At 36.0% G+C, this 12,506-nt stretch overlaps 1 protein-coding gene across 1 annotated transcript in view; it reads left to right on the top strand.

Annotated features, from left to right (window-relative positions):
• LOC139967320 (isocitrate dehydrogenase [NAD] subunit beta, mitochondrial-like) overlaps nt 1-12,506 on the top strand; it is a 119,882-nt gene that overhangs the window by 95,088 nt on the left and 12,288 nt on the right. Inside the window, exons 2-9 of the mRNA XM_071970985.1 lie at nt 1,734-1,848; nt 2,058-2,126; nt 3,349-3,491; nt 4,333-4,470; nt 5,180-5,312; nt 6,463-6,596; nt 8,723-8,972; nt 10,807-10,901. Coding sequence (XP_071827086.1) covers nt 1,825-1,848; nt 2,058-2,126; nt 3,349-3,491; nt 4,333-4,470; nt 5,180-5,312; nt 6,463-6,596; nt 8,723-8,972; nt 10,807-10,901 — 986 coding nt within the window. The 5' untranslated portion in view covers nt 1,734-1,824. The remainder of the gene's footprint in view (nt 1-1,733; nt 1,849-2,057; nt 2,127-3,348; nt 3,492-4,332; nt 4,471-5,179; nt 5,313-6,462; nt 6,597-8,722; nt 8,973-10,806; nt 10,902-12,506) is intronic.

Below are 12,506 nucleotides of genomic sequence, written 5' to 3'. Positions count from 1 at the left end.
TCACTTGCATGGATACGACGTAGTCCATGTAAATATCAGAACGACAATTTGGGCAAATCTCGATAAATTAGTCCATACACTGCAATTCGGAACGAAGATATGATCGGCCAACACTACTTGGGTATAACTTGTCATTTCCTAGTTCCTGGTTCCATGCATGAGTCACTATATAACACATCCCTATACCAATTACCTGCAATACCACTGGACACGAACTAAACGACTGTCCTTCATTACACTATATAATCTGAGCCGCATTGAAAGGTCACTTAAGTCCCCGCATTTTATAAAAATTGCGAAAAACAATCGTTCATTAATATTAACGTATATATATTGTCACTAGTGTTGTTTTTAGGATGGCACGGTAACAATTAATGATGCTGTATACGCCTATATGGTAAGCTACGTGGGACATGTACCGCATAATATATCAGCGTATCAATTTGAATATATACGTGTCTATATTATTTGCCAATCATAAGGCGTAAATACATCCGCGTATTTATTCGAATATAAACACGTATTAATTCGAAAACATATGAAGATTAATTCGAATACATATGAGGATTAATTCGAATATATTGACGTATTAAGTCATGCATAGTCTAGATCAAGTACGTTTGGCCTGGGTGTACGTCAATAGATACCAACTTTTGCAAAGACTCACTTATTGCACTGGCGAGGCTACTATGTGGTGAAAGCCATAAGACATGCCAGTTATTGTCTGATTTAATACGCGTATTTGTTCGAAATAATACGCGTATATATTCATATTAATACGAGGATATATTATGCGGTGTTTGTCCCGTATGGCTTGCCATATACAAGAACATACATCTTTGATTTTGCTCTTGGTTTAGTTTTATCCTCCGACTACGTGATTTCACTGTCACTTTCAGGTTCCACCATAATGACCGTAAAGTTTATACCCGTATAAAGCCTTGACCAGTCAATCCAGTTGAAGGAAGGAAAAACTTCCCTATATCTCTAGCCTGGCGGATAAATGGGTCCAATGATTTGTGAAAGTGTCTCATAATGCAAAACTGAGGTTTACTTCTTCAACTGATTACATTATACCTGGCTTCGGAATTACGAAATTTTATCTCAGATAAAATTTTGATATTTATGATTTTTAATGAAAATTTATGATATTTTATGATTTGACATATGATTCGAAATTTCAACTGATTACATGAGAGTAAAACTTAATGACTTGATTTTTCATTTATTCATATTGAGCTGTCAGCACCAATGACGCCTGAGTCTTGAGTATGGATTAGATTCGATCATTTTTGTCAGGACAAAAATATATTTTGCGGTGCAAAAGTATAGCATTCTCCCGCAGCCCTCCTATACAGTCGTCGCACATCAGTGACGTCGCATATATACCGACATGGTCTTCTATTTTCTATTTTGTAGCTATCGTATTTGTTTTGTATGTGAGTGTTTTTTTCTTGAATATTAGAAAGCTTAGCCGGTCTCTAGATTGAAAGCAGCCATAAAATCATTACAGAAATTTAATAAACCCTGTTCCCAGTTCCACCAACCAGGATGACGGCTCCTTGCATCAAACATCTACCTATCCGGGGAAGAAACGCGTACTGTATATCAAGTTCTTTTGCGTCGCTAGCTTCGACCATATTTCAAAACAGCTGATTTCCTTGCTTTCACATGCGTAGTGTTCTATTTTCAAGAACTATAACTTAGGCCTGCAGTACCCCACACACTGATAGTGATACAGCTGAGAAAGAGACATCCCCTGGTCGCGACTTGTCTTTATTTCTGCCTCCTGAGACCAACATTAAGAACAATAAATTGGACAAGATGATATCAAGAAAACTTCTTCGTGTATGTATAGGTCGTTGTTATGTTAGTTTCAGTATTACCTCGTTTTCTAAATTCTAGCCTAAAGGCCACTAACGTTACTCGTTAATGAACAATACCCTCAGTAACCTAAAGTGTTAAGATAAGCCTAACCTTAGGCCTTTCAGTATAGCACCATTGATGCCTCTTACCATCCCATATAATTAATTGTATCAACTTTCTTGCTTTATCAGATTGCTCCGAGGACATCAGGGGTCTTGTGCCAGTTGATGTCATCAACTTCAAGATGTTGCCAAGTACAGGTATGTTTTAGAATACTGTAACATGTTTGTTGGGCATCTCATTGGCATTAAGTTTCTTTTGTAACTTGTTCTTGATCATCAATCATATGAATGATTGCAAAATCTTTGCAGTTAGGTGTTAAGCATTATTTAAACAAGAATTTATTTATATATATACCTGTTGTAGCTAGGCCTATATATTGTTGAATTGATCTGTAGCATTTAGACGGGTACTGTTATTTTCCGCACACGCTACTTTCCGCTGAAACAAAACGGTGTTTTCCGCACACGAATTGTCAGCGGAAAACAATGTTTTTTTCAGCGGAAAGTAGCGTCTTGTTGGGAGGAACAGAATGACTTAGTGAAATGATTAGGCACATGGAAGGATTTAGGAGGATGGAGAAGATAGCATTTAACTGGCAGGATAAAATGTAGCTTCGAGACTAGATTATTATTAGGATAGCTAAGGTTGTAGCTTAGGCTGTAAGCACTAGCTTAGGATGTAAGCACGAGTTTAATTTTAGTTAAACAGCGCCACCTTATTTGGTTGTAGTTTTGGATATGGCGTGAAGGTGAAAACAGGTGAGCTGCCGTGACGATTTGGTCTCGCTAAGTTTCATCCTTTAGGGGGCGGGCAGAGGAGGAGGGTGTCTTTTGTGATATTTTCACATTTACAATTACAGAGTACAGAGTGAGAATATATAGGGCTATATAATATTATGCCTCATTCTTCTTTAAGTTATCCCTAATTACAAACACCCCAAGCCTCCTGTAAATTATAAGCACCTTAACTGTTCTAACATGAACTCAGTCTAACCATTCTTATCGACGTTCTTTGATACTTTCTCATGTTATTTTTATTTGAATTTGGTATCCTAAAATTGAGGAAAAATATAGTGTACAGGTAAGTGGAAAAAAAAGTTGTTTTCCGCACAAGAATTTTTTCAGCGGAAAGTAATGTGCGGAAAGTAACGTGTGCGGAAAACAATTGAAACCCATTTAGACATATCAAGAGGACATTTCAGAATGGGTGATGTACAGTATTGAGTAGCTATTGGAACCTCCTCCATCCCCTGCCTGGAACTCGGATAAAACCCAGACTTTAATTGTCTACATAAACAACTTGAATTGGATGATTTTGGTTGTAAAATTCTTGCTCCATCAGTGTTCATGCAGACACAAATACATTAAGGTCTTTTCTTTCATCACTATTTCTAACGCCTTGTCTCATTAATTTTCGCAGGCCAGCCCAGCCCCTGCTACAGAGGTCCGGAGATCAGTCACTCTCATCCCTGGTGATGGGGTGGGACCAGATCTGATGGAATCTGTCAAGGAAGTCTTCAGAAGTGCAGCTGTCCCTGTTGACTTTGAAGAATTACACCTGAGGTTGGAACCACTTTGAATCTTTTCTGAGAATCATTTCAGTAAAATGCTGCAGTACTCTTGACTGCGATTCTGTTCCTTTTCAAAGAACGATGGTATCACAGGCTGAAACTGCAAGGCTTATAGTGCAAATTGATTGTATACGTTGTGAGGTGGGTCTGTGGTCTTGCAAAAAGCCTCAGTGTTTCATTGATATAAGAAGAGATGTCTGACAGAAGGGAAACGTTTCAGTGTACATTATACAGTTTTTGTTCTACTGCGCTGTATATTTGTAGTTGTTCTGTTTCTTGTAAAATGCATTGAGACTGTCGGTATGATGTTATATAAATTATTATTATTATAATTATTATATTATTATGATTAATGTTATTTATGATGATGATTATAATTATTATTATGATATTATTATTTTTACTATGATTATTATTATTATTATTATTTCCAAGCTTTTCAAAAGAATTATCAACACAGAGAGTAGGCATTCATCACTTAATACGGAACATATATGGCTAGATGTACCCTAATTTGCAAATGCTAGACAAGGTGTTGTCATTAAACCACTCAGCTAATTGTCAGCTGGTGTGACAAGAAATATTGCTTGGTAGGATCTGATATCAAACAATACACTGTTCAGTGACATTAGAATTAAACCATGGTTCAATAATTACAGTACTAATTGAAGTACAAAACAGCTTCTGTAAATCAAGTGTGCGGGTTAAGAGTTTGCTAGACAACCGCTGGTTTATAAAGATAACCTATTGGTGACTCCCATTATGGTCTCCTGTCATCATACGTCTTGCATGTAGTCATAGGTAACATTAATGTGTTTCTTTCATGTTATCAGTGAAATTCAGCATAGAAACACAGCCAAAGTAGAAGAGGTTGTGGAATCCCTCAAGAGGAATCATGTGGCACTTAAAGGCATCATTCACACACCGACAGGAAACATCGGTGAACTTCAAACACTCAACATGAAGCTAAGGTGAGTCCCATAGTCTGAAAATCACACGTTATCTACTGAGTACTTCAGTCAATTTGTTTGTTACTACCTAACTGTACAGGTCGCCAGTTCAAGTGGATTTAACCAGTGGTTCATATGACAATGGTGGTCCCTTGTCACAGATTCATTCAGCCAATCTAATTATAGATATGACATAACCAGCCAAGCAGAATGGAAGCAGCATAACTATAAACAATCCATGGTAATTCAGTCATGCTTCCCAAATGATAGTAACTCTCTGTTGCATTTCTGTCTATTTGGTGTAAATTATTTCATTAAATTAATTTAATTATTATGTGATATTATCTTCATGCACCCCACCCCCACCATCCATCCCCAACCCTCACTCTCACTCATAATCCGATTATAGAAATTTGGAAAGATTCACACTTCAAAACTGTATGAATTTTTTATTTTAGGGAAAACCCCAAATCCTTCAGAAATAGAATAGCTATAAACTTCAAGGTGCTTTCCCTTCATTTGATTTACGTATACCTTTCTGACTTGGTTTGAGCTTATAACTAGAAAATGCTCTCTGTATTATTATAAATATCGTCACCAATGCTGATACTATTTCATGTTAATCTATGGCTCTTGACATCACACACTGTGTACCATTATGTGATAGGACATCATATATATATATATTATCTGCATCCTTGTGGACTCTTTGTTTTGTTTTTTAATTCAGACGTAACTTGGATCTGTTTGCTGGTGTCGTGAGATGCCGGAGCATTCCAGGTGTTAAAGGAAGGTTCAGCAATTTGGATTTTGTCATAATCAGGGAACAGATCGAAGGAGAGTACAGTGCCTTGGAACATCAGGTAAAATAAACTACAACTAAATTAAAAGAGAACGTTCATTTTTGATATCCTTTTTATTCCTTTTCTGCCACTTATATTATCCCGCTTGTACATCTACAGTACATCGGAAGATATGTCTGAACTATAATAAATATTCCGACAAACTTTTTTTCTTAATTGTTTCTGCTGCAGTTTCTCCTCAATTTTGTCTGTAAACAGTTCTTCTTCTTCTTCTTAAAACAGCTTTCAATTAGGGTCAAATGTCAAACCACATAACATCTACCTTCGTTACCTCCACTGTTCAAGTTTTTTAATCCAGATACTGATGAGAAAAAAAATCCCCCAATTTTGAAAATGTTGGGATTTGTTTTTCGTTCAGCAAAAAAGAAGGAATAAAATCCTGGAAGTGTGTGTTAGTTTGATCAATTGGCATTGGTCAATGTGACAAATCAACCTCCCCCCCCCTAAAAACTGTTTGTGTCATTACACCTGTAAGATTTACCAACAAGTAGTATTTGATGACTTTTGGGAGAAAATGTTAAAAATATGACAGAACAGATATGATATGTTTACATAGAATGATATATGATAACATTATGATAATGGTCAGATGCCCATTAGTTGGTTCTCTCTGCATGTATGTAATCTGTAATAATACCCATTTCAGGGTATAGCAGGTTAATATGGTTGACATTCGCAGTACTGTAAGTCTAAACCGATCTTCTGTCTGTCAGTGTGCAGTCTATCATGAAGGCTACTGACATTTATCAAAATAAACTGGCTTATCTTGAATAATGGGATGAAAGCATCATCAATTCAGCAGCTGGGAGGCTGATATATAATATGACCTGGAATCTTCATTCATATTTAATCATCATCACTGAGTGAAGAGCTGAAGAAGGCCATGACTTATTCTCCATATTCAATCTACACCTGTTTGTTTTTTTGTGATTTATGTTAACATGAAGGAACAACAAAAAGAACAGGTTGAATGTAAAAAATGGATATGTAAGAGGCACTGTTTGTATGTTCAGTAGATGTGACAGCTTGTTATAAACGGAAATTTGACTTTACCTCTTGTTTTCTCTGATATTTTGCTTAATTATTTATTTGTTTGTTTATTATTAGTTCTTTATTCTATTGCTTCATTGTTTCATTCTTTGTATTACAGAGTGTCCCTGGTGTCATTGAGTGTTTGAAGATCATCACCCGAGCCAACTCTCAGAGAATTGCTAAATTTGCTTTTGATTACGCTACACAGCACAAAAGGTCAAAAGTAACAGCTGTGCATAAAGCTAACATCATGTAAGTATCCAGTGATCATGATACTGGCTAATACTGTAGCCAAGAGGTCAATGGTTAGTTTGAAGGTGTAAATATGTCATATACACAAAAATAACAATTGTATGCTGCAGCAGAAATTTTCACAGCCAATGCCTTGACCGTTGTAAAAAGAATAGTCCAAGTCAAAATTAGTTTTGAAATGTTGAAGAGCAACATAATCTAACCATTCTGGTGAAATATGCATTCAATTCCTATTTACAGTTTTTGAGATATTGACAGTGGAAGTTGCCGCCTTTTGTACCAAAAGTGAACTTGGAGCGAAAAGGTCTGATGTCATAGTTGCTCACAGATAAATAATGACCTGGACCATTCTTTTAATTATGCGATAGTTCAAATACTTCAGTTGAACCAAAAGTAGACACTAATGTGTCGAGTTTTCTTTCCTTTGCTCAATGTTTGTATATTAACTAGAATTGTCAGTAGTAGCTTACCACAGGCACTTTCAAATGTTTAACTCCCCTAATTGCTAATAAGGCTGTGAAAATGGAGGTGGGCTTACACTGGAATATTGTATCAAAACTTTTTCAACTCTGTGGTCATTTGAAATATTCTGTTTATGCAGATTGAAAACTGTGAGACATAAGTAAATGCCATGCTATTATTGCCAGTGAATAATTTGTAGTACCTGTGTCAATGTTGGGCATTTTTTTTTGGGGGGGAGGGGGGGGTGGGGGAGGTGGGTGCATACCAAGCATTTGCACAAAGGGAGAGCATAGAAGAGAATGGTGAATTTATTTGAGGTGTCACAGTTGAATGGACACTGCCGCTTGGGAATGCTTAGCATAGATCCGTCTGTTGTGCATAGCAGCACAACTGTCACATCCTCCTAGATAAAGCTAATGTGATTTTTTGCACAACATTTACCCATGAAATGATGTGCCTATGCTGATATTATTTACTAAAATTATGCTTAGACTTTGCAATGTGGATATGGAAAAATGCATAACCTTTTGATTTGGTTGTTCATAATTACTATGTATAACAAAGGATTTCTGGATACCTGGTACAGCTTATATTGATTATTCAGTAACAAAAGAGAGAAAGTACTCCACAAACAGTGTTCATCAACAAGATATACTACAGATGTGAAATTATATTGAATTGATCTGGAAACAGGAGAGAGCGTGTGGTTTGATCACACAGACTTACAGAATCCTCGATCCAGTCAGGGCAGGCTATAGTAGGCCTTAGTAAGTCAAACGATCTTAATTGACAGATAGTCAGAAGTTAGTGAAGATGTCATGTAGTCACTTTTGTTTGCGGTAATACTTGACATCAAGCGACATGAAAGAAGGAAAAGATTATGTTTTAATTCTTAACTCGGGAGATCAATAATTTTACTGAATAAGTAAATCAGATATTTCACAGTGAGTAACATCCTTCACTTTTCTGGCAATAATTCAGTTGTTAAAGTGTTTGTAGGACTTTTGAAGGATCTGAAGTTTGTCACTCATAAAATACAATGGCTGCTATGTACAAAACAGTTCTATACATCTTTGCTCTTATATAGCAATTTTACCATTTCACAATGCATTTTGCTATGTGATACCTGGATAAGTGTTCTCTGCAGTTGTGATATGCTTTGCTAATACATGGCTTCCTTTCATCTCATCAATGTGTTTGAAAGTACACACACACATAGATTGCATATAATTGTTTGTCAAATGTAGCATTCATGTTGCCATCATAATAAGATACATTATTTGTTGCTGGCAAATAGCATGCCAGGACAAAAGGATGAGGTTTCAACATTATAGTGGCTACTTCAAGTACACCATTAATGTACAGTTGAAATGATGTGGTTAGCTGAAATTGGTATGTGCCATTAGAAACGATCCAATAATAGGTTTGCAAAATATTTGTAAAGACTTACTTGTTTTTATTAACCATCATCATTATGATATTTTTGCTCTCTGAACAGCAACATCAACAGGATTTCTATTCCTGTAAAATGATGTACAGGATTGCTATTCCTATAAAATAATCTAGAGGATTTCTATTCCTGTTAAATTTAAAACAGGATTTCTATTCCTTTAAAGTGATGTATACATTTCTGTTATTTTCACTCCGTTTTCTCAATTTTACAGGAAGCTTGGTGACGGTCTTTTCTTGGAGAGCTGTCGAGAAATGTCCAAACTGTACCCTAAAATTAAATTTGAGGCCATGATTGTTGACAACTGTTGCATGCAGCTGGCTTCTAATCCTCACCAATTTGATGTGTTGGTCACTCCGAACCTCTACGGTAACATCGTAGATAATCTGGGCGTTGGGCTCGTCGGGGGTGCCGGTGTTGTGCCTGGAGAGAGCTTCTCTAAGGAGTATGCCATCTTTGAACCAGTGAGTGATGTGCTAAGGACAATCAGTGGCAATACCTTGTGTTTATTTCTTACAATAATATCATGTGATGAACACTGATAACATGTGGGTAATGTTCTAAGGACAATCATTGGCAATACCTTGTGTTTAGTTCTTACAATAATATCATATGATGTAACACTGATAACATGTGAGTGATGTTCTAAGGACAATCATTGGCAATACCTTGTGTTTAGTTCTTACAGTAATATCATATGATGTAACACTGATAACATGTGAGTGGTGTTCTAAGGACAATCGGTGGCAATATCTTGTGTTTAGTTCTTAGAATAATATATGATGGAACACTGATAACATGTTAGTGATGTTCTAAGGACAATCAGTGGCAATACCTTGTGTTTAGTTCTTACAATAATATCATATGATGTAACACTGATAACATGTGAGTGGTGTTCTAAGGACAATCGGTGGCAATACCTTGTGTTTAGTTCTTAGAATAATATATGATGGAACAGTGATAACATGTTAGTGATGTTCTAAGGACAATCAGTGGCAATACCTTGTGTTTAGTTCTTACAATAATAGCATATGGTGGGTGGAACAGAGATAACATGTGAGTGGTGTTCTAAGGACAATCAGTGGCAATACCTTGTGTTTAGTTCTTACAATAATAGCATATGGTAGAACATTGATAACATGTGAGTAATGGTCTAAGGACAATCAGTGGCAATACCTTGTGTTTAGTTCTGACAATGATATCATATGATGTAATAGTGATAACATGTGAGTAATGTTCTAAGGACAATCAGTGGCAATACCTTGTGTTTAGTTCTTACAATAATAGCATATGGTAGAACATTGATAACATGTGAGTAATGGTCTAAGGACAATCAGTGGCAATACCTTGTGTTTAGTTCTGACAATGATATCATATGATGTAATAGTGATAACATGTGGGTAATGTTCTAAGGACAATCATTGGCAATACCTTGTGTTTAGTTCTTACAATAATATCATATGATGTAACACTGATAACATGTGAGTGATGTTCTAAGGACAATCATTGGCAATACCTTGTGTTTAGTTCTTACAATAATATCATATAGTGGAACAGTGATAACAACTAACCTCACTTACATGTCTCCTCACAGCCATTGCACTCTCAGTTCGAGTGATCTGGCAATACTTTAGCTTGCTCGTCCTCCATTGACAAAAATCACTTAAGGTCTACCCACTGCCATACTATCTCCAACTCTCAAAAGAACTGATTGATTTAACAGAGTTTTGTGATGTTTGTCTAATACTAAACACTTCCTCAACCTCCTGATAAAAGTAACTTCAAAATTGAATGTGTGTGTGTGTGGGAGGGGGGTGGGGTGGGGGTTGTTATTGCCATGCCTATTTTTAATGGTTACTTCCTGCCAGAAATTGCCTTTCTGAAAGCACATTGAAATAAAACAAGTTCGTTTTATAGTGGCTGTGTAGTATCAACTACTACATTTAATACCAAGTTAAAGTTTTTATTGTTCTATCTGGACATTAATACAAAAGATTCAATTTCACACAATGATTCAATAGCACACTAAGTAAGTAGTGCACTCATTTCTCAGATTCGCCTTTTCAAACGTACCAGAGAATTTGTAGCTTAGAAATTTGTCGGAAGCAAGTCTCTCTTTGTTCTCATTGTGTCCTATGAAACGTGTGAATGTATTTGGTTCAATGCCTGAGGTGCTCAGATTTAAACTTCTTCAATGAATAATCTTTTCCTTTCCTGATGTATAGGGCACTTTTTTTTGCCCCATACTATACACATCTATTTTCTGTTCCTAAGGTTTGTGATTTTCTTCTCTCACAGGGTGCAAGACATACATTTTCTCAGGCCATAGGGCGCAATATCGCCAATCCCACTGCCATGCTCCTGTGTGCTGCTAACATGCTGAAGCATCTTAAGTGAGTAGAAATGGAATATTTTTTTGATCTTATTTTCATTTACAGATAGAAGACTCATTTAAGAGGTGTTTTCCTAAATAATATTCCATTAAATTGTAGGTTTGGCGCATTATTCAAAACGATGCTCTTCTTGAAATAACTCAGGGTTAAAATTTATAGCAGGCTGTCATCAGTGTATGGAAGAACAAACACTAGAGCTGTCAGCTTTCTGCCAGTTTCACTGTTTGTTTGTACTTGGCTAAGAACAACACTAACATTTGCCACAACCAGTACATAAATCACCACTATAAATGACATTTTTAAACAAAATATTTTGATTTTCTTTCGACCTTCAATATCTTTTCCTAAAAGACAGTCAGTTCCCAGTGTAGCATATCGTCTGTGCTTCAGTTTTTTTTATAGTTCTTTTTATCAGATCCCTTCAAGGATTATGTGTAGTGTTCCTTTATAGGAAAAGTACAAAATATTCCCTTTTCTTCCAAAAGTTTCCAGTCACTTGGACTTACCAGATTAATGATGAGTAGATCGTCAACACTTTTTGTTTATATTCAAGTTTGGTTGAATTTTACAGCTATCGTTGCAACGACAGAGAATTTTAAAGATATTTGTTTTGAACAACATCAAAGTCAAATTCTGTTTTCTTTGATACTGAACATCTGTTTTGACATTAAAAGTACAACACGCTAACAATGACACTTTTTTTATGCGCCAGATAATAGCACTTGGTACACAACTAGCTGCTTTAAGTCAAGGAACCTGTATTGGGTAGACTTAACACTAGCTACACAACTAGTTGCTTTAAGTCAAGGAACCTGTTTTGGGTAGAGACTCTATCTCACAGCAAGAGGATCAGGACACTTTATAATGCTTTTCTCTTTGTTGCTATGGGCAAAATCTATTGATGGTGGGAATGTAGGAATGGCAGCAGTATATAGACCATCTTCTAACATGTTATGTGTGTCTTTTTATACCAGTACTTTGTATCATCACACATATTTGATAGACCTTAGTTCAAATGAAACATTCAAACCAGTGAAAGTACTGATTTGAAAAGGTAAAAAGGGCCAATATTTACATGAATTATCAGAGTTTTCTAGCAGTACAGAAGAAAACCTGCAATTCATTGGCAATTTGTTGTCAAGGCTGACTGTTGCTTTGAATTACTGTTTTGTTGCTGTTGGCGATGACAAATTTATTTACATACTTATGCCAGATAAAAAACTTGTACCAATAACTTCTATCAACATGTTCATAAATCAATGGTTGCTACACTCTTATTGAGAGATGGTATCTTATAAATTGGCATCCATTTTTACTGGCACAGTGCCACCTTTTCTGCTTTTCACCTTTGTCATTGGATTTTTCGTGAAAGTGAGTTCTGTTAAAGGTCATTTTGATTTCATGTCAGTAAGGAACCATTTTAAGCATTCTTCTGTAGAAATTATGGTCTTGTTTACAAATTATTGTAAATTAGTCATTATATCTATTGCATATGCCCAAACCGGACCTAGTCGGCCTACATGTTTCAATCATTAAATCATACCATGGCTCCACATTAGGGTTGGGCGATATATCGAAAATTATTATTATCGCGATAATTTTTTT

The sequence above is a fragment of the Apostichopus japonicus genome, chromosome 5, assembly GCF_037975245.1.
Source record: "Apostichopus japonicus isolate 1M-3 chromosome 5, ASM3797524v1, whole genome shotgun sequence".
NCBI lineage: Eukaryota > Metazoa > Echinodermata > Holothuroidea > Aspidochirotida > Stichopodidae > Apostichopus > Apostichopus japonicus.
The sequence above is the reverse complement of the archived record's forward strand: the minus strand, read 5'-3'. Positions and strand labels throughout refer to the sequence as shown.